Below are 23,427 nucleotides of genomic sequence, written 5' to 3'. Positions count from 1 at the left end.
CTCATCTCTGCAGTCCCATTTTAAGGCTGCTCTCCTTAAATAGGAGCTTTTCAAAGCTCCTAATGTGAAATTGGAAACAATTTAAAAGTCACATTTTTTCCAAACTACATTTTTCTATTTGACACAATTTTGAAAGCTCCTAAAGATGAAGCCAGTGAATCTCTTGATTTCCATATTGCTGAAAGCTCCAGAAATGGCTTTTGCCGACTGGTAAATCTCCCAGTGACCAGTGCTATCCTTGCCTTGCTGATCACGGAAAAGTTCCAGGGTCTCTGTAGGATCCAGTGGCAACAGCACATAGTAGTGAACATTAAGAACAGCAGCAGCAACCCCTCTGGACATTCCTGTAGCTCTTCATGGTCTGTGGAGCACCTTGGCATCCATCATCTCCCCATGTCCCCCTGAAGTGGGTGGAGAAGTTTGTATTATCCTCACTTTGCTGATGAGAAGATCATCACATCTCACTTTGATGAGCTCAAAGTGGTGGGTCCTTTTCTGGGTTACCCAGCAAGAAACAGTATCAAGGTGTCAAAAACAGCTCTCCAGAACTTTCTTCTACCGTAGCCCATATGAAGTGCTTACTTTTGGCCATATGAGTACGTTTTAGCCAAGATCTTTAACACGGGTGACTTTAACCATGAGGGATGTTGTTGTAGATGAGGGCTTGACAAGCTCTTCTTTAAGGAACAGGATGATAAACATTTTGGTTTTGTAAACCATACGGTCTCTGTGGCCAACTACTCGGCTCTGCCCTAGTAGCTCAAAAGCAGCCCTAGACAATATGTAAATGAGTTGAGTTCAGTTGCTTAGTCATGTCCAACTCTGTGACCCCATGGATTGCAGCATGCCAGGACTTCCTATCCATCACCAACTCCCGGAGCTTGGTCAAACTCATGTCCATTAAGTCAGTGATGCCATCCAACCATCTCATTCTCTGTCGTCCCCTTCTCCCACTCTCAATCTCTCCCAGCATCAGAGTCTTTTCCAGTGAGTCAGCTCTTTGCATCAGATGGCCAAAGGATTGGAGCTTCAGCTTTAGCATCAGTCCTTCCAATGAATATTCAGGATTGATTTACTTTAAGATCGACTGGTTTGATCTCCTTGCTTAATATTAATATTGTAGTCATTTTATAAATAAGTGCTGGTGATGTTATATTTTTATTTTGTTATTCCCATAATAATTAGACTTACCTCTTGTATATGTTTGGTTAATTTTGTTTGTAGCATTTGGGGAATGTAGCAACTGGGGAAAGTATTCCTAAATTAAATTACATTTGGTAATAAAGTTGGATATAAGGAATAAAAGTTTATGATCAGAGCTTATGAAAGACAAATATTTACCTAGAAATAGTTATCCAAATATGGCTTTTGAATATTCACATATTTGCTCTTGTTTTTAAATTAATGGCTTCATATATTTACATGATTTCTTGAGTTTTATAAAGCAATGCTTTCATTTTTATTTTTGCTAATAGTCTCATTAAGAGAATGTCAAATATCTACTCAGAATTTTTAAGTTTCAGATTCTACTGCATGTCCTTGGAAACGTGGCTTTAAAAAGCTGTGCATTTAGCAATTGAATTTAATTATTGAATGCCTACTATGCAGCAGGTACTATAGGAGGCATTTAGGGGTTTAATGATAAATAAGTAATATTGCTGTTCTTCTAGAGATTCTCCTAGTGTAGGCAGTAGAGTACAGTACAGTTTTGAAGTGAGATAAAGTTGAGTTTGAATTCCAGCTCTGCTACTTGGTAGCTGGACAACTTTGTAAGTTACTTAACTACTCTGAGCCTCATTTGTAAAATGAATATGGTGAAAACAATACCCATCTCATAGAGTGGTTATCAGTTCAGTTCAGTCGCTCAGTCGTGTCCGACTCTTTGCGACCCCATGGACTGCAGCACGCCAGGCTTCCCTATCCTTCACCATCTCCCAGAACTTACTCAAACTCATGTCAATCGAGTCGGTGATGCCATCCAACCATCTCATCCTCTGTCATCCCCTTCTCCTCCCACCTTCAATCTTTCCCAGCATCAGGGTCTTTTCCAATGAGTTGGTTCTTCACATCAGGTGGCCAAAGTATTGGAGTTTCAGCTTCAACATCAGTCCTTCCAATGAATATTCAGGGCTGATTTCTTTTAAGATTGACTGGTTTGATCTCCTTGCAGTCCACAGGACTCTCAAGAGTCTTCTCCAACACCACAGTTCAAAATCATCAATTCTTTGGTGCTCAGCTTTCTTTGTAGTCCAATTCTCACATCCATACTTGACTAGTGGTTTTAGGATTGAACAAGATAGTTCATGTAAACCCTTAGTCTGGCACTTGGCACAGAGTCAGCTAAGCACAGCATAAATGGCAGGAATGAATAGGAAATCGTGACATTGGATGCTGCCCCCTATAGGAAAAGGGATGAAGTTTCCACAGGGTGCTATGGAAACAAACCGTCTCTTGAATTAATATCATCTTAGGATAGCAACCCAATGCCCTGAGAATGCTTGGCATGTATCAGCAGTATTTCAGGTTTTAAATTCTTTTGTACAAAGGGCATTTTCTTGTTTCCTCCTGAATACTGATATTTTTCATTTCATTTTCAGGTGATTTGCATGGGAAGCTAGATGACCTTTTTCTGATCTTCTATAAGGTAAATTATTGTTTTGCTAAATATTTATTTACATTTTTGTTGGGGGAAGGCAGGACTACAGCAGATAACAGTATTAGTTTTATTAGGGATATGTACAAATACAGATGTAATAGGATATTTTTTATTCAAGAAGTTGAAAGTTTTGTTGGTTTTTTTTCCCCACAAAAAGAGTTAAAGATTTGAGTATCTGTTTAATATTAGTATTATCTGTAGATCCATTAGGATTTGTGCCTGATGGTATTTATGTTCTTTATTACTTTGTAAATGTGTAGATGGCACAGGATGGAGAGGGGAGCAGTTTTTTACTTTATTGTTATTTTGTTCAGAAGTGAGCAGGCCACAGCAGTCTTCTCCTCCAGTGCACACTAATTGTGCATGAAAGGAGTCCCCCATAGAAAGTTCCAAACTGCTCTCTTCTCCACCCTGATTCACCACTGCTGGGCTCAGCTGCTCTTCCAATGCTGTGACTCCTTTTCGTTTGAGTGTTGTTTGTGGAAGCCTGCACAGAGGGCACAAAGCAGCTTGGCTGGCATGGAGTTTCTGTGCATCTCTTTGACTGAATTCATTTCTCTCTCTGAGCTAGCACTGCAACCTAAATATTTGCTTATGGGATGATTAGATATAGAAAATTGATCCTGAGGTAACTTCTACCTTTAGAGTGGTGTCCCCTTCATCTTTCTTTTTGATCGGAACGTCTTCCCCACAAGATAGCATGTCAAATAATTGGTCACAGCATAGGTATCTCAAATAGCCTGAAAGAAAATATAGTCTGATTATTATGACGGGAAATCAGTTTTACTCTTTGGGGACTGTAAGAGCTTGAGTAAGCCACGTAACCTCCATGACCCTTAATTCCTTTTTTGCCTACAATATTCTTCTTTTTTTCTTTTTTTTTTTTTGAAACCTCCCAGTACTGCCTGCCCTGCACAGGGCCAAGTAGGCAGATTCACTGATGGGGTGTCACCGGCAGGATCTGGGGAGCACCTGTGCACAGAGACCTCTCCCACTGGTGAGGCAGGAGATATGAAGGGTGTGGGGACCCTGGTCCGGTGCCGGGACTGCAGAAGCAGAGCTCTGGGACTCTTTGCCGTGGCCTGGGCTCTGATCACACTCTGTCTGCACAGGAAAGGGACTGGCTGGCAGCCCCAGCCTGGCCCTTTTCTCCCCCTGCCCTGAACTCCCCTGGATTCATGACCTGGACCTCTCCTCCTTCCACAGCTTCCTCCTCTCAGGGTCCTGGCCCCAGTCGGTCCTGACCCAGACACTCAAGAGTCTGCAGCTCTGGGACAGAGGGTCCACGTGTACTACTCTGGAGTCAGCAGTGATACTGGGGGTTACAGCCAGGTGTGCTGGGTCGCCCTTGGGTCAGTGGCGCCCAAGGCCTACCCAGCACCCCCAGGGCATAATGTCGTCCTCGCCCTACGGGGTCTCTCTCCATTTCACGTCTGGCCACTGGCCTCCTCCAGCTGCAGCTGGAGGACTCACTCTATTGCCTGAGTGCTTGCTTTCCAGGAGCACCTCACTCCCAGGGGACCCACACTTACAGAGAAGGCTCGCCACCCAGCCTTTACCCAATACCACAAAGGGGCCCAGTGTCTGGCGTCTGAAACCCGCCTCCCAAGCACAGGTTCCCAAGTTCGGAACCTCACCGTGGCTTCGCGAATGGGGCCCCAACTCGCCGAAGCTGCCTCTTCCAACACAACAGCAGGACCAAAGCTCTCTTAGGAAAATGCCTTGGGAAACTAAAGGGTGCTCATCCTCCTCCTGCCCTGAGGGCCTCAGGCCCCAGATGCTACCCAGCTCCAAGATGACCAGAACGGAGTGGGCACCAGAGGTGGCCAAGGGGATCGATCAGCTTACCTCAAGATGACTTCCACCCGCACTGGTTCAGCTCACAATGGCCTCAGGCCCTCACACACCTGGTTTCCCTGGTCTCCTATCCTCTCAGTCACCCGTGTCCACCGGAGCCTGAGAGCAAGAACCAAAATGCTCCATAAGTAAGAAGACGGTACGTCAACATGCGTATTTAGGAAGCCTGAGGAGACACTGAAAACCGGAGGGCCAACCCCGCCATGTGACTGCACGTCTCCTCATCTCCAAATCTGAGCAATTTCTCCAGGGCCGGACCAGCGGACAATGGAAGCCCCGAGCTGCTGCTCGGGTCAAAGGGCCCTTCCTCTAAGGACACTGACCACCATCCCGCAGCCCCATTTCGGCCGCTTGCTCGGCCCACCACGCCCTGGCACCTCCAGAGGGGACCCCACGTCCAGTGCCAAGCGGCGGCAGACCGTGGTTCGCTGCATTATTGCGTCCACAGCGCCGGTCCCGCGGCCTCTTTCTGGAGCACGTGGCCCCGGCTGGCTCCTCCCCCGCTTCAGCCTTCACTCCAGCCCGCGGTCCCATAACTCCTTTTAGGGCAGCAAATAGAACTGCGGGTCTGTGGGGGCGAACAAGGGACTAGCTTAAGCTCACCTTGAGGGAAAGCCGGGAACCCGAGGCGGGAACTTATGGTTTGTGCAGCTGTGCCTCTCCACGTGCAATATTCTTTTTTTTTAAAAATATTATTGAAATATAGTTGGTTTACAATATTGTTTTCAGGTGTACAGAAAAGTGATTCATATATATGTTTATGTATATACGTATGTGTATATGTGTATATATACATATATACATATGTATGTGTATTTGTGTGTGTGTGTGTATTCAGTCGCTCAGTCATGTCTGACTCTTTGTGACCCCATGAACTGTAGCTAGCCAGGCTCCTCTGTCCAGGGAATTTTCTAAGCAAGAAAACTGGAGTGGGTTGCCATTTCCTACTCTAGGGGATCTTCCTGACCCAGGGATTGAACCTGAGTCTCTTGTGTCTCCTGCATTGGCAGGCAGATTCTTTGCCACTATGCCACCTGGGAAGCCCATGTGTGTGTGTATATATTTATCAGGGAGCAGGCTTACTGGGGTGAAGACCCAGGAAGTAGGATGGTTGAGAAGTTGCAAGGGGTATAGTCCTAGGAGATGAATGGGTCCAAGGTGGAGTCCAGAATGTCGGTGGTTGAAGTGAATGAAAGAGAATATTGGAGATGAGGAGATCAAGCACGTGAATAGCAGGTGTGGTGAGTGAGTTGGCCACAGGCCTGAGAGATAAAAGCAGGAGAGGAAGTTTAGTCAGAGCCTAGAAGGACGAGAGGCTTTTATCCAAGACTGGCAAAGTGTTGGTCTGTTGGTGGCCCTATGGAGCAGGTGAACCCTCTCCAGCTCCTGACCCTGAGGTCTCCATCCTGGGGAGGAATGGGTCCTTTCCTTCCAGAGGCCTGCAGGAGTCAGGAGTCCAGCACCGTTCCTAAGGGAGGCCAAGATTTCCAGAGGGATGTCTTGCTGAATGAGTTGAAGGCAGAAGGGAGTTCATTTACACAGTTTGAGGAATGGGATTTGTTTAAATCTACACATAGCACCATATAAATGTTCAGAAGTGCAGTCTTGTTATTTTTGACGATTACAGTCTGAGGATGGAGGAAGGGTGGAGGCATGTGGGTAATAACCACAGCAGAATATCTGATAATTATTTCTCTGGAGGTTTGGGGGAAATACAGAAAAGGGAAAATAGTTGAGTAAATTAAATGGGAAAAGTGACTTCCTAGGCAATTAGAAAAGAAAATTTCTCAAGAGGTAGTTGAAGATACTAAGGTGTGATCAGGGAAGGGACACTGGAGTACACAGACACGAGAAGAGAATGTTTCTTTAATTTCATTGGCAAAACTAAATGGAATATATAAAACTGGAAAGTTCTAATGTAAAGACTGAACAGGAGGAGGTGGGTGGTAAGAAGTACTATAAAAAGGACTTAAGGTGAAATTATAGCATTCACATGAAAACAAGAAATATTTTGAGAGTTAACCAATGATGGTGTTCAGGAAGTGGAGATTGAGAGCCCAGTGATGAAAGAGTAAAGCTCTGTTATTTGGGATAGATTTGAGTAGAGGGAGGTGAGAGGAATGTCTGGAAATAAGATATTTGGAAAGTAGAGCCATGAGTTAGAATTTTAACAGACTTGAGTGAGGAGCAGATAAAAAGTACCCTGGACATGGAATAAACTACATGCACCAGAATCTTGAAATTGCCTGGTTTAAAAAAGACAACTAAGGGGAGAGCCATTGATGACAGCAGGCTTCCATCTTAAGAAACTGAAAAGATGATGCAATTAATGGTGTCTGAGAAGGGAGAGTGACCTGGTGGCCTTGCGAGGATGGTGAGACACTTAGCTTGTGGGTAAGGAGTGTGCTAAGTTAGAGGCCGAGGAAGGAATGGGCAGGACACAGACGCATCTCAAGAAGCTATTCTGTATGGTGATCTGTAACTTGTGACAGTCAGCAATTTGCCTTTTCTGTCTTACTTTTTATCCAAAGTTTAAATGAGTAATGGTGGTAGATCACACAAGTAGAGTAGGCCTAAAACCATGAACAGAAATTGTTCTGGGTACAACGTTTCTACCTGAATACAAAGGACAGTGATATCCACCTGTCCAAAGAACAAACTCCCATCTTATTATCACTCCTATGGTTCCAAGTCCAGAATTAAGTAAAAAGGGTCTCTGAACTCTTGAAATCACTGTCAGAAATCCAATGAACTTTACTCACGGGATGAGTTCTAGGCCCTTACTCAATGCCCAATGACCATATATCTGCAAAACCTTATCTGACACATTATTCCTGTAAGTTTGCCTGTCTGGTTACCCACGCTGCCACAGATTAGGGAGTGAGAGGGGAAAGGAAAAGTGAGATAGAATGAGAACGATGAAAAATAAAATTCTGACAGTACGAGGAGATCTAAAACTATCAAAATGAGGTAGAAATGAAGCAGTAACATTAAGTGTTATGGGGCTGTGTGTGTCGGGAAGAGCTCCGTCCTGAGCCCTTCTGAGGGGATGTGCCTGAGGGGATGCTTAGATTGATGAACCTGCATGGTCAAGAAAGTTTGAAGTTCTATGATGTACACTCTGTTAAGAAGTAGAGAGACCAAATGGCCCATTTTCAGAACTCTTAGCCAGAATGGTTAAGTAATTTAAAAATGTATTTTAGCTTTTAAAGGAATAAACTTCATTGATCTGGAAAATTCGTTTGAGCAGTGCTGCAGTATGAGGAGTGTTGTTGGTTCTTAGGTACAAGATGAGAGAGCATGAAAAAAAGAAAGATCAGGTGAGGAAAGAGTAATAGGCCAGGAAAGCAGATGAGGAGGAAAGGAAGAACACCTTAAAAATGAGGAGAGAGGTAGAGAGTGGTGGGTTTCTCTCGAGGCATCAGATGCAGAGCTTGCCTGCATGAGGATTACAGCAAATGCTCACTGTGACCACAGCAGTCACTTGATTGCTTCAGGAAAAGGTAGAGTTTCTGTGATGGTGACTGGTTCTTGTTACTCAGTGCATCAGCAATGTGTTAAAGCCCAGTGATAGGTAATGCCCGCATGTGACGCTCTCCTCTGGTTCATTCATGGGAGCACACAGGACTAAGGCACCTCAGTGTAAGCCATGGGCTCACTCTCTTCTTTCTAGAAGCAGCTAGTGACCAGGCTTTAACTCATCCTTATTTAACTTATTATTTAATTTATTAAAAGTACTTTATTATTAATTAAAATTGGTTTATTTTATTTAAGTTCTGGTTGAACTTGAATTTTAGGGAATAGTTTGGAAACTATATCCTGTGGGAGATTTTTTAAGCTATAAGTGGCCAAAGCTTATACTGTACTCTAACTTTTTTCTTTCCATCAACCTAAAAGAGAAACCAGGAAAAACTCAGGCTTTGAATTAAAACATAATTGTAATTCATCTTTCAGTTGGTGTTTTGCTAGACAGTTTCTCCCTCATCATTTCTTTTTTATAGTATAGAGTGAGTAGGCTGCAGGGCTGGGGCTGGTCCAGGGCCAACACAGGGCATAGCCTGAGAGGGAGAGTTACAATGTAGGGTCGCTGAGATGCCTTGCCATATTACTCTTTTCATCCAAATGACTGGTTCAGTTTAAGACTTCTATTTGTTACAACTGATCATATGCAGAAGTGCATCTGTCCACTAATTTACTCATTCAGTAAACTTTTATCCAGTCCCTACAGTGTTCAAAGCCCTGTGTAAAAACTGTGGGAAGATACAAAGATGAGTATAAATTTCATTTCACATATATTTATTAAATACCTATTATAAATGAGATACTGTGCTATGTTGGTGATACAGTATGACTAAGATGCAGCTTTTGGCCCCAAAGGCATCACAGTTTAGTGGGGTAGGTCAACCAATAAAAAGACAAGATAGTTCAGGGTAGGACATGTTATAATTGGGGTATGCATGTTTCCAAGGGAGCACATTGGAGGGGCACCTAAGTCGTGGGAGACTTTCTGGATAAGGTGACATTAAGATAGTCCCTTCACAGAGTTTTAGTAATTTAGTAAGTGCCTAATCATGAAGGAAAGTTTTGAAGAATCAGAAAAGATTAATCCCACACCCTTTTTGTGGTGTGCTGCAATAAATGATGGAATTTGTACAAGTGATCATTTTTGTTTTGACATTTTAGTTTCTTTAATATTTGGTTATCCTTACAAATTGTATAATTTAGCACCTTAAGACCAAGCTAGACAGTTTCAGCTCACAATCCTATCAGGTTTTAAGGAATTCCTTTGCGTGCCATATGATTAACCATGATACACATTTACTAAAAGAGTATCTCAACTTTATATGGCTTTGGATATCATCAAGTGAACAGATTTACGTGGCATTAGTTGTTGTTCAGTCGCTAGGTTGTGTCTGACTCTTTGCAACCCCATGGACTGCAGTATGCCAGGCTTCCTTGTCCTTCACTAATTCCCGGAGTTTGCTCAAACTCATCTCCATTGAGTCAGTGATGCCATCCAACCATCTCATCCTCTGTCACCCCCTTCTCCTGCCCTTAATCTTTCCTAGCATCAACGTCTTTAGCAGTGAGTCAGCTCTTCACGTCAGGTGGCCATAGTATTGGATCTTCAGTATATATCCTTCTAATGAATATTCAGGGTTGATTTCCTTCAGGATGGACTGGTTGGATCTCCTTGCAGTCCAAGGGACTCTCAAGAGTCTTCTCCAACACCACAGTTCAAAAGCATCAATTCTTCAGCACTCAGCTTTCTTCACAGTCCAACTCTCACATCCATACATGACCACTGGAAAAACCATAGCTTTGACTATACTGACCTTTGTTGGCAAAGTGATGTCTCTGCTTTTTAATATGCTGTCTAGATTTGTCATAGCTTTTCTTCCAAGGGGTAAGCGTCTTTTAATTTCATAGCTACAGTCACCATCCATAGTGATTTTGGAGCTCAAGAAAATAAAATCTGTCACTGTTTCCACTGGCATTAGTTAGGTCCTATTTTTAGACTTTATTTCCTGAAAAGGTTAATTTTAATCAGCACTCTCGCTTAATTGAAGTGACCAATTTGGAATTCTTCATTCAGAACTTTAGCCTTGCTAAAATTACAAGACATTTTCCCTCATTGAATAGAAAGCTGGAAATTTTAGACTAAGTATTAGAAAGTTAGTTTGTTAAACTGATGCTGTCTGTGGAGACCTCCTGCAGTTGAAAAAGAGATGTACATGGACAGAGAGAAGCTAATTGCTTCTCAACCCTGCCAGTGTCATACTGATGCGGTCCGTGGGAGCCACACAGCCTTGTTTTCCTTTTCTTTCTCTCTTCCCCACCATCCTCCATCCCACCCCTTATGACCCAAATTTGCCAGCTGTGAAGGTCATTAAATATTTTCTTTTTTCTCTGTTGCTGATATGCTTCCTACTGCCACAGCAGTCAATTCTTTACCCTTTAAAATTAAGACAGTATGTTACAATCGGAACAGATCTCTTAAATACAGTTTGCAAATGAAATAAAAATTAAAATAATGTGGAGTTGAGGTCCAGAGGTTATTTGATGTGCTTTGGGAAAATGTCCAAAAGAATTGCAGTTATTTCTAGATGTCTTATGTAAAATATATCAGAGGGAAATAGGACTCTCTATCTCTACTCAGTTCATTGTGGTCTGCTGCTTTTCCCCCTGAAGGTCATCTGATGCTGTGCAGAGTCGTAGTTAACCCTGGGTTTTCTATATCTGTCAGTGTATCAGCTGCGGAATAAGCCAGAGAGTTTGGTTTACTGGAACTGAGTGAAGGATGGGTTCACTCAGCGGCAGTAAGTCCTCTTTTGAAAGAAATCCAGAGAAGCCTCAGTAACCAGAAGTCTAAATATCCTAGAGACCCACGTCCCAGAAGACTTAGATCATCTTTTTATCTGTTTTCCAATTCTCCTATTATTCTAAGACTAAAATGTATTTGAACTCAGACTGTGTAAAGTAATACAACTAGTCCTGGACCAGTTGTGTCTTAAGTGCAGATCTTATACACCCAAATAAGTCTTGCCTTTGCCTTCAGAGGCTCAACACTTAACAGAAGTTCAGTATATAATTAGGACTCCTTTTAGAATCACTTTCAGAGACAGTGACATTTTCTACTGAATGAGCTTCATTATCACAAACCTTATTCTTTTGAAGACATGTGATTTTTTTTGAAAAGGTTAAAGCTTATTGGGTGTCAAGTGTGCTATGTAAGGTGTATGGCTTAGCTGATCATTACTATTTGGGACTTAAAATTAGCTTTGACTAAAGAAATTCACTATTCATGGCTCATAGAAGAGGTGAAATACCTGTAAACGAAGTTGATTTAACTGGAGATGAATTCTACTACCAGAAAATTGGTCATCCCAGTGAAAAATAGTTTACATCTTTGTTCAAATTTTGGCTGCTGTTGTTCTCAAATTTTTATACTAAGGTTATACTGATCTTATCAGATAAATTGGAGAGATTTACATCTTTTTCTGTGGTTTAGAACTTAAATCCCTTGTGCTCAAACTTAGCTAAACTTTGTAATCACCCAAGGAAATAGGAAAAAAAAAAAAACACCAAACTACTGAGAGATGTACATCTCCACTCCCAGAGATGCTGATGGACACCTAGGAATCATCATGTGATTCTAATATGCAGGCAAGGATGGGAATCATTGGTTGAAGGAACCTCAAACTATTTGCTTTAAAAAAAAAAAAAAAAACTATTTGCTTTTGAAAATGGAAAGAGAGCTCTGCTATAAAGCCACATGCAAGTCTGTTCTCTATGTCTGCATCTGCATTGCTGTCCTGCAAGTAAGTTCATCAGTAGCATGTTTCTAGATGCCATGCTGCTAAGTCACTTAGTCGTGTCCGACTCTGTGTGACCCTATAGACGGCAGCCACCAGGCTCCCCCGTCCCTGGGATTCTCCAGGCAAGAACACTGGAGTGGGTTGCCATTTCCTTCTCCAGTGCAGGAAAATGAAAAATGAAAGGGAAGTCACTCAGTCGTGTCTGACTCTTCGCAACCCCACGGACTGCAGCCTACCAGGCTCCTCCGTCCATGGGATTTTCTGGGCAAACTATTGGAGTGGGGTGCCATTGCCTTCTCCGTCTAGATGCTATATATATATATGCGTTAATATACGATATTTGTTTTTCTCTTTCTGACTTCACTCTGTATAATAGGCTCTAGGTTCACCCACATCATTAGAGCTGACTCAAATCCGTTCCTTTTTACAGCTGGAGAAGGAAAGGATGGGACAAATTGAGAGAGTAGCATGGAAACATATACATTCAGATCAGATCAGATCAGTCGCTCAGTCGTGTCCGACTCTTTGCAACCCCATGAATCACAGCACGCCAGGCCTCCCTGTCCATCACCAACTCCTGGAGTTCACTGAGACTCACGTCCATCACCAACTCCCGGAGTTCATTCAGACTCACATCCATCGAGTCAGTGATGCCATCCAGCCATCTCATCCTCTGTCGTCCCCTTCTCCTCCTGCCCCCAATCCCTCCCAGCATCAAAGTCTTTTCTAGTGAGTCAACTCTTCACATGAGGTGGCCAAAGTCCTGGAGTTTCAGCTTTAGCGTCATTCCTTCCAAAGAAATCCCAGGGCTGATCTCCTTCAGAATGGACTGGTTGGATCTCCTTGCAGTCCAAGGGACTCTCAAGAGTCTTCTCCAACACCACAGTTCAAAAGCATCAATTCTTCAGCGCTCAGCTTTCTTCACAGTCCAACTCTCACATCCATACATGACCACAGGAAAAACCATAGCCTTGACTAGACGGACCTTTGTTGGCAAAGTAATGTCTCTGCTTTTGAGTATGCTATCGAGGTTGGTCATAACTTTCCTTCCAAGGAGTATGTCTTTTAATTTCATGGCTGCAGTCACCATCTGCAGTGATTTTGGAGCCCAGAAAAATAAAGTCTGACACTGTTTCCACTGTTTCCCCATCTATTTCCCATGAAGTGATGGGACCGGATGCCATGATCTTCGTTTTCTGAATGTTGAGCTTGAAGCCAACTTTTTCACTCTCCTCTTTCACTTTCATCAAGAGGCTTTTTAGTTCCTCTTCACTTTCTGCCATAAGGGTGGTGTCATCTGCATATCTCAGGTTATTGATATTTCTCTCGGCACTCTTGATTCCAGCTTGTGTTTCTTCCAGTCCAGCGTTTCTCATGATGTACTCATTACCATATGTAAAATAGATAGTGGAAATTTAGTGTATGACACAGGAAGCTGAAAGGTGATGCTCTGTGACCACTTGAAGGGGTGGGATGGGGTGGGAGGTGGAGGGAGGTTCAAGAAGGAGGGGACATAATATACCTATGGCTGATTCATGCGAAGCCAACACAATATTGTAAAGCAATTATCTTACTAGTTAAAAAAATAAATTAAAAAGTTGACCAAAAAATGCTTAAAAAAAAAATGCTGTATGCAGCCAATGCACTTTTTTAGTGTTCTATTTCTTTTGAATCAGTTTTCAGTCAGTTCAGTCTGCTCAGTTGTGTCCGACTCTGCGACCCTGTGAACTGCAGGATGCCAGGCTTCCCTGTCCATCACCAACTCCTGGAACCTACTCAAACTCATGTCCATTGCGTCGATGATGCCATCCACCCATCTCATCCTCTGTTGTCTCCTTCTCCTCCTGCCCTCAATCTTTCCCAGCATCAGGGTCTTTTCAAATGAGTTGGTTCATCGCATCAGGTGGCCAAAGTATTGGAGTTTAGCTTCAGCATCAGTCCTTCCAATGAATATTCAGGACTGATTTCTTTTAGAATTGACTGGTTGGATCTCCTGGCAGTCCAAGGGACTTTCAAGAGTCTTCTCCAACAACACAGTTCAAAAGCATCAATTCTTGGCGCTCAGCCTTCTTTATGGTCCAACTCTCACATCCATACATGACTACTGGAAAAACCATAGCTTTGACTAGATGGACCTTTGTTGGTAAAGTAATGCCTCTGCTTTTTAATATGCTGTCTAGGTTGATCATAGCTTTTCTTCCAAGTAGCAAGCGTCTTTTAATTTCATGGCTGCGGTCACCATCTGCAGTGATTTTGGAGACCCCCAAAATAAAGTCTCTTACTGTTTCCATTGTTTCTCCATTTATTTGCCATGAAGTTATTCGACCAGATGCCATGATCTTAGTTATCTGAATGTTGAGTTTTAAGCCAACTTTTTCACTCTCCTCTTTCACTTTAATCAAGAGGCTCTTTAGTTCTTCCTCACCTTCTGCCGTAAGGGTCACATCATCTGCATATCTGAGGTTATTGATATTTCTCCTGGCAGTCTTAATTCCAGCTTGTGCTTCATCCAGCTCAGCATTTTGCATGATATACTCTGCATAAGTTAAATAAGCAGGGTGACAATTTACAGCCTTGATGTACTCCTTTCCCAATTTGGAACCAGTCTGTTGTTCCATGTCCAGTTCTAACGATTGCTTCTTGACGTGCATACAGATTTCTCAGGAGACAGATCAGGTGGTCTGGTATTCCCATCTCTAAGAATTTTCCACAGTTTGTTGTGATCCACACAGTCAGAGGCTTTGGCGTAGTCAATAAAGCAAAAGTACATGTTTTTCTGGAACTCTCTTGCTTTTTCGATGGTCCAGCAGATGTTGGCAATTGGATCTCTGGTTCCTCTGCCTTTTCTAAATCCAGCTTGAACATCTGGAAGTTCACGGTTCATGTATTGCTGAAGCCTGGCTTGGAGAATTTTGAGCATTACTTTGCTCCAGGTGAGATGAGTGCAATTGCACAGTAGTTTGAACATTCTTTGGCATTGCCTTTCTTGGGGATTGGAATGAAAACTCACCTTTTCCTATGGCCATTGCTGAGTTTTCCAAATTTGCTGGCATATTGATTGCAGCACTTTCACAGCATCATCTTTTAGGATTTGAAATAGCTCCACTGGAATTCCATCACCTCCACTAGCTTTGTGCATAGTGATGCTTTCTAAGGCCCACTTGACTTCACATTCTAGGATGTCTGGCTCTAAGTCAGTGATCACACCATCATGATTATCTGGGTCATGAAGATCTTTTTTGTACAGTTTTTCTGTGTATTCTTGCCACCTCTTCTTAATATCTTCTGCTTCTGTTAGGTCCATACTATTTGTGTCCTTTATCAAGCCCATCTTTGCATGAAATTTTCCCTTGGTATCTCTAATTTTCTGAAGAGATCTCTCGTCTTTCCCATTCTATTGTTTTCATCTATTTCTTTGCATTGATCACAGAGGAAGACTTTCTTTCTTATTTCTCCTTGCTATTCTTTGGAACTCTGCATTCAAATGGGTATATCTTTCCTTTTCTCCTTTGCCTTTAGCTTCTCTTTTCTGAGCTATTTTTAAGGCCTCTTCAGACAACCATTTTGCCTTTTTGCATTTCTTTTTTTTGGGGATGGTCTGCCGGGGTCCAGCCCCGGTGGATCCAGGGAATTCAAAGCGGGGACGGCGTCGGCGAGGATCAGGAAACAACTGCTTAATTAAACTTTAATTAAGGATATAAAGAGTAATAGAATAAGGATAGCTCAGTAGGAAAATTCAGTGAAGAAAGAGGCTGAATAATTCAGCCAGAAGGTAAGAGAAAGAACGACATGGTGAGACCAAGTTTCAGTGAACAAGGCCCGCACTTTATTTTCCAAAGTAGTTTTTATACCTTAAGTTATGCATAGAGGATAATGGGGGAAGGGGTAGAGTCATGCAGCAAGCCAGGCTTTCTTCCTGCAAACTTATCATATGCAAAAGCTTAGGTGATTTGCATCATCTTCTGGCCCGGAGGCCTGTTAACATTTTAAGACCCTTTCTTCAGAAAACTTATTTTTCTCTAAAGGTGATTGGTCAGGAGCCACCCTCCAAAAGCATTAGATAAAGTTGCATTCCTACAGAGCAAAGGTGTGGTGGGCTATAACAAGAAAAATAATTAACTCAAGGGTCCCAGGTTACAAACATTAAAGCTACTATTTACACAAATTATATTAATCAATACACTGCCAGGGACACAGCAGGTAAGGGATATGGAAACTTAGCAGCAAACATTGGCCCAACAAGTGAAAATCCCTTCACCAATACAATTTCTAATCAATCTTTTAACTACTCAAAAGAATCTGTGTTGGGACAGTTTAGAACATCTCCTGCCTCTCACAGTTGGGAGGCTCTGAACAATCACATGTGGCTGGAAAAACCTATTCAGGCAGGCTAGAGGATTTCCAAAGGAGTTTGTAGGTTAAACACTGTCACACCCAGGAATTATTAACTGGAACTGTAAGCTAACTCTTTTTCAGAGAGAGGTAGTGGGGGACAGCCCCCTGTAAAGTCAGAGGTGTAGGTGAAAGCACAAAACAGAAAGTAGGCAGACTCTGGTTTTGGGGCTAGATGCTCGAGAATTTCCTGGGCGGACTCCTGAAGCTCAATCCCGCCTTTGCGTATGCCGAACCTCCTTCCTCATGACCTTTGTCATGGGCAGAGTTCCTCACGCTGGCTCCCGGCAGTGATAGAATTCCAGTTGAGCTATTCCAGATCCTGAAAGATGATGCTGTGGAAAGTGCTGCACTCAATATGCAATATGCAATATGCACTCAATATGCAATATGCTGGCTCCCGGTAATGGTCTTTTTTTTTTTTTGAGAGGGAGTGAGAATTTATTAAAATAAACATAAGCCCCAACTATTTATATAGAGTACAAACAAGTGGAAAATTCCAGTATTCATCCTAGGGGCATGGGACTTTGTAGTCCATTTTGAATATCACTGCCTTCTGTACAATGTCACGAACCTCTGTCCATAGTTCTTCAGGCACTCTGTCTATCAGATCTAATCCCTTGAATCTATTTGTCACTTCCACTATATAATCATAAGGGATTTGATTTAGGTCATACCTGAATGGTCTAGTGGTTTTCCCTACTCTCTTCAATTTAAGTCTGAATTTGGCAATAAGGAGTTCATAATCTGAGCCACAGTCAGCTCCCGGTCTTGTTTTTGCTGACTGTATAGAGCTTCTCCATCTTTGGCTGCAAACAATGTAATCATTCTGATTTCGATATTGACTATCTGGTGATGTCCATGTGTAGAGTCTTCTCTTGTGTTGTTGGAAGAGGGTGTTTTCTATGACCAGTGCGTTTTCTTGGCAAAACTCTGTTAGCCTTTGCCCTGCTTCATTTTGTACTCCAAGGCCAAATTTACCTGTTACTCCAGGTATCTCTTGACTTCCTTCTTTTGCCTTCCAGTCTGAAAGGTTGTTGTTGAATCACGTGAATACACCGGGATTCTTGGCCCCTGGAGGAGAAGAATTCAATCCAGGGCCAGAGACGAGGCTTGATCGCTCAGAGCTTTTGTGTAATAAAGTTTTATTAAAGTATAAAGGAGATAGAGAAAGCTTCTGACATAGGCATCAGAAGGGGGCAGAAAGAGTACCCGCTTGCTAGTGTTAACAATGAAGTTATATACTCTCTAATGAATCCAAAGAATGTCTGGAGGTTGTAAAGACCTCATCAGACCTACTCCCATAATTTACATTTTAAGGTAACACTGTCCTCAGGCAAGATACATCCTTGTAAAGACCAGGTCTACTCCCATAATTAACATTTTAAGATAACAGAAGGTTTAATCCAAAGACTGTCCTTAGGCAGGATACATTATTGTTATATAATCCTAAGGAATGTGGAGAAAGAAAAAAAGTTTGTCCTTTCTTCCTCCTTGAGAATTCCAGACCCTTCTCTCTTTGGGGACCCCTAGACTCCCTATCAACCTGCCTAGGAACTGACTCTCTCATTCCCCCTTTTCTTTTAGGAGAATTATGTTGCCTAGGGAAAAGGGGCGTCGTTTTCATTCCAAAACTACTTCCGAGCTGATAAGGGGCGTTGTCCCTAAATTGGTGAGGCAACATATTCTCCTAATCCTCATATTGAGGATATCTGATCCAGGGGCCCCAAATAGTAGTTGGAGGAAGCTACAGCAGTAGCAGGAGTTTGAGCAACCATTTGTAACTTAAAAGTTTTCATGCGGCTGGAAACAAATCCAGTTATACAATTACAGATGCAGGGAGCAAACAGCAAAAACAAAACACCAGAATTATTGTAATTAAGATAGTTGTCCACCATGGGGAACTAGTTAATGTCTCCCAAAGTGAGGCAATTGAGGAATCAAAATTAAAAGTCACATTATGTCCATAGTTAGAGTACAAAGTTGCACCAGTCCATTTTAGGGTTGGTAGATGTCATCAGATGAAGAAGAGGCATCACATGTGATTGTTGTCGAAGGTATTCACAGACTTGGAGAAAGTCTTTTTCTTGAAGTGGGGATGTCCACCACAGGAAGCCTTCCACTGACGAAGAGGGGAGCTCTCTGCAGACCCAGCAGTTAGACCGATTGTGGAATGTAGCATATGAGTGAGCCCAGGACAGGAATATATTGTCTTGAGGATACAACAGCAGACTCAGGATATTTGGAGTCAGCAGAAGTAGACTCACATAGATTATCAGGCCCATCCGCTGCCCTTTGCTTAACTCGAGAGCTCGGGTCAGGGCCACAAGCTCCGCTAACTGAGCACTGGTTCCCTGGGGGAGAGATTTTGCTTCCAAAACCTGTTCAGCAGTCACCACAGCATAACCTGCTTTACGCTTTCCATCCTGAACAAAAGAACTGCCATCTGTAAATATTTCCATGTCAGGATTGTCTAATAGGGTATCCTTTAGATCCTCCTGAGCTGCATAGCTCAAAGTTAGGAATTGAGAACAATCGTGATCAGGTGTTTCATTTTCCTTCTCAGGCAGGATTTAAATTTCCACAAACTTTAAGCTTAGTTACTGGTCCTTCTAACAACAATAACTGATACTTAAGAAGCCTACTGTCTGTCATCCAAATATTAACCTTAGAATGTAAGATTCCACTCACATCATGAGAAGTCAGTACAGTAAGGTTTCGTCCATTAATTATTTTTAAAGCTTCAGGTGCTAATAAAGCCGCTGCCCCAATTACTCTTAGGCAGTGGGGCCACCCACGTGAAACTACATCTAATTCTCTGTTTAGATAAGCAATAGGTTGTTGGTGAGGCTCTTGGGGTTGTGTCAAAACTCCCAATGCCACACCTTTTCTTTCAGTGACAAACAAATTAAATTCTGACCCTGTGGGCAAGCTCAGAGCTGGAGAGCAGTCTGAATAACCTTAAAAGCCTTTTGAGTTTCTGGAGACCAAACCAGTTTGTCGGTTTGGGCCTGCTGAGTTTCAGCTATAAGTTTATATAAAGGCCGAGCAAGTTCCCTGTAACCCGGAATCCAAATGTGACAGTAACCTGTGATTCCCAAAAATCCTCTCAATTGTCTTAAAGTCATAGGTAGGGGGTGATTTAGTATAGGTTTAATTCTCTCAGGGCCTATGGCCCTAGTCCCTTCTGATATGATTAGGCCCAGATATCTAACCGATTGTTGACAAAGCTGAGCCTTTTCTCTTGATGCCTTGTAACCACAACCTGCCAGAAAGTTTAAGAAATCCTCTGAAGCTTGCGAACAAGCTTCCTCTGTCTCAGCACAGAGCAAAATATCATCTACATATTGTAACACCACTGCTTCAGAGCTATTAAAGTTTTGTAGATCCCGTGACGAACTTTGTCTGAATAAGTGAGGACTGTCACGAAACCCCTGGGGCAAAACTGTCCAGGTTAACTGAGAAGCTGGCTGCGTAGGGTCTTCAAAGGCAAATAGGAATTGACTTTCTTCCGCCAAAGGCACTGAATAGAAGGCATCCTTTAAATCAATTACTGAGAAATATTTGGCCCGTTCAGGAATTTCAGACAATAGAGTATAAGGATTAGGCACCTCGGGGTGTAAAGGAACTACAGCCTCATTTATTATTCGTAAATCTTGAACTAGTCTCCATTTACCATTCGATTTCTTTATACCCAAAATAGGAGTGTTGCAAGGACTGTTACAGGGAATTAATAGTCCCTGCTCCTTTAAATTTTTGATGATGGGTTTTAACCCTTCCTTAACTTCAGGTTTCAGTGGATACTTCTTCTTATGTGGAAATACGTGTGGGTCTTTGAGCTTGACAACTACAGGAATAGCATTTTGTGCTTGACCCACAGATTTTCCATCAGCCCATACTCTAGGATTTACATTTTGTTCAACTAAAGGGAGAGAAAGGGAGGGCTCCATATTCATGAAAACAGAGGCATGGACCTTGCTCAGTATATCCCTTCCCAAAAGGGGTGAGGGAGATTCTGGCACGATCAGAAACTCGTGTGAAAACAGCACAGAAACCCAGTTGCAAGATAAAGAATAACTGAAATAATACCTTTTGGCTCGTCCAGACAGTCCCATTACGGAAGCAGATCGGGAAGAAAGTGGGCCAGGGGCTTCAGTAAGCACAGAATAAGTTGCCCCAGTATCTAAAAGGAAATCGACGGATTGGCGCCCCACAACTATTAATACCCGGGGTTCCTCAGGTGTAATTAGGACGGGAGCTTGTGTGGGGACCCCCGGGCACCTTCAGTCCTGATTTGTCTTGAGAGTCCGACCCGGGAGACCTACGCCTCTGGGGGCAGTCTCTCTTCCAGTGTGGTCCTTTGCAGACTGGACATGGGGCGGCTTAGATGCCTGAGGGCAATCTCGCTTGAGGTGCCCCTCCTTTCCACAGTAGTAGCAAGCCCATCCCTTTTCACCTGGGCCCCTCTGGGCATTTTCCTCAGGCTGTTTAAGAACGTTTTTCATAGCCATGGCGAAGGCTTCCGCCTTTTCCTTTGTCTTTTTTTGCCTTTCTTTCTTTTCCTCATATTCTCTACCATAATAGACTGTCTGAGCCAGTTGTAACAGAGTATCTAAAGACTGATTTGGTCCATACGCCTGTTTTAATAGCTTACGGCGGATATCTGGAGCCGACTGAGTGAGAAATCTATCCTTTAAGATCACTTTTCCCTCTTCACTTTCGGGATCAATCTCAGTGAATCTGCGAAGGCCTTCTCTCAGTCTATCTAGGAATTTACCAGGAGCTTCTTTCTCCTCCTGTTCTATGTCTGCCAATTTGCCATAGTTTAAAGGCTTAGAACGAGCCAGCCTAAGTCCCTCAAGAATACATCTAACAAAATGACTCTGATCCCATCTTCCTTTAGCTGTGTTGTAGTCCCAGTCTGGTTCTATAGTTGGGACCGCCTGATTCCCAGTGGGGAGGGCCGCTATCTCGTTCTTCCTCTTCCCTACTGATTCATTACCAAGCCATTCATCTCCATAAGCAACCGCTTTCCCCAAAATTCGAGTCTTTGACTCAGGAGTCAGCGTTTGTCCCAAGATATACATCACATCCTTCCAAGTGAGGTCATAAAGCAGAGTAACACCTTTAAAAGCTCTAATATATTTTTCTGGGTCCTCTAAATAGTCTCCCAGATCCTCCTTGATTCTTTGTATTTCTTGATAAGAAAAAGGCTTATTAACTCTCACAGACTGATTATTTCTCCCGGTGGGTGTTTCATAAAGAAGCAACAGCTTGTGTGGCTGTTCCTCAGTCTCTCTGGCTGCTCTGTGCATATGATCCCAGGGATAGATTGGAGAAACCTGTTTTTCCTCTTCTCTTTGTCTCCTGTCCTCCATCTCATCTCTTACTTAGATGGTCTGAGTTTCTACTGAAACCAGAGTAGTCTGAGGTCGTATTGAGACAGGAGTTGTTTGGACCTCCATGTGGGCAGTTTGAATCCCAGTTTGGAGTCCCTGGTACGGGGGCAAAGTAAGAGGATAGGAGGGAGCTGAAGATTTCACGCCCAAATCTATACCCTTAGGACATAAGTCTGGCATATTTCACAGAGAGAAAAAGGGCAACACATATGCTACTTCTACCCATTTCCCTTGTTCCTTACAGAACCGGTCTAATTGTAGAACAGTATTATACTTAAGAGACCCTCCAACTGGCCACCATTCGCCGTCCTCCAATGGATACCGTGGCCATGCAGTATACACAGGAAGACCAGGTGTGTCTACTTTAAGCCCTGGGGATCAAATCTATCCCAGTTTTTCAGGATACAGTTCAAAGGAGTGAGGCTGGAATTGTTAGCTCCCATCTGTAAGAGAGGAAAAAAAAGCAACCAGCACCATTTTTTCTACCGGAGGCATCCCTCCCTGCTCTAGATGGGGGTGTAGACAGACGTTACACCAAAAGCTTTTCCTTCCTGGTCGGACTTAGTCTGTCCCTTACCAACGCAGGTGCCGTACTCGTCCCTCCCGGTTCTACCACCGAGATGGGGTGGGGATGTACCAGGGGTAGACTTGATAGCATCCCTACTTGACGTCCAGCTCTTCACCCTTAACCTTGTTTGCCTCTGATGTCACCCGGGGTGAATCAGAGTAACCTTCTGGAATGCCTCCCAAGCTAAGACTACCGGGGGAAACATTTGTCACCTGAGTGCCTGTGCACGACCCTGAGTATTTCCTGACCACAATAAGACCGACGCGAACATAAAACAGATGTTCTTTCCAAGCATCACCACACCAGTATAACAGCCTCCTCTGATCCACTAAGAGCCGGCATTACCAAAGAAAAAAAAAAAACCCATCGCAGTCCCAATCTGAGTAACCTTTAACCTCAGAGATGTTCTGGGAGCTAGAGCTCCATCTAGCTTCCGAACTTTCGATTTCTAGTGAGGCTAGGCACTTTCTTGACTACCAATCTAAGTTTGGGACCTAAGCCACAGTACACAATAACAGTATAGATCACAAGTCCCTTGAAAGTCTATGATCCGATAGATTAGGTTAGTACTTCTAATTCCCAAGGAGTTATGAAATGGTCAAAGAAACTGAAAAGTTTGACCAAGAAAGGAGAGTTCGGTCCACACGCTTTGCCCATTTCTGGTCGGTTCCCGAAAGAGACATTGGGTACCTCTTGGCGTTGGCAGGTCGGTATAACGCCCCGACAGGTTTCTGCCATAAGCTGTATGAGATCACCGTAGAACCGCAGAGCAGGGCCCTTTACTTGCTTCACGCAGGGCATGCCATTCATTCACACAAGCACACGGTAGAGTTAGTAAAGCACGGCAGAAAACGTGTTCGCCAAGAGAACAAAGAACTAAAGCTCCAAGCATCCTTACCTTGTCCTGAAGGATCCCGGACGAGCCCCCAAGATGAAAGGTTGTTGTTGAATCACGCGAATACACCGGGATTCTTGGCCCCCGGAGGAGAAGAATTCAATCCGGGGCCAGAGACGAGGCTTGATCGCTCAGAGCTTTTGTATAATAAAGTTTTATTAAAGTATAAAGGAGATAGAGAAAGCTTCTGACATAGGCATCAGAAGGGGGCAGAAAGAGTACCCGCTTGCTAGTGTTAACAATGAAGTTATATACTCTCTAATGAATCCAAAGAATGTCTGGAGGTTGTAAAGACCTCATCAGACCTACTCCCATAATTTACATTTTAAGGTAACACTGTC

The 23,427-nt window shown here is 43.1% G+C and overlaps 1 protein-coding gene across 8 annotated transcripts in view; it reads left to right on the top strand.

Annotated features, from left to right (window-relative positions):
• The window catches only part of PPEF1 (protein phosphatase with EF-hand domain 1), a 157,087-nt gene that overhangs the window by 90,075 nt on the left and 43,585 nt on the right, over positions 1-23,427 (top strand). For all 8 annotated transcript variants that reach the window (XM_061408023.1, XM_061408027.1, XM_061408028.1 and 5 more), the window contains one exon: positions 2,598-2,644. In XM_061408023.1, coding sequence (XP_061264007.1) covers positions 2,598-2,644 — 47 coding nt within the window. The remainder of the gene's footprint in view (positions 1-2,597; positions 2,645-23,427) is intronic.

The sequence above is a fragment of the Bos javanicus genome, chromosome X (assembly GCF_032452875.1).
Source record: "Bos javanicus breed banteng chromosome X, ARS-OSU_banteng_1.0, whole genome shotgun sequence".
NCBI classification, from domain to species: domain Eukaryota; kingdom Metazoa; phylum Chordata; class Mammalia; order Artiodactyla; family Bovidae; genus Bos; species Bos javanicus.
Note: the sequence above shows the minus strand (reverse complement) of the source record. Positions and strands in the feature narration are given on the sequence as shown.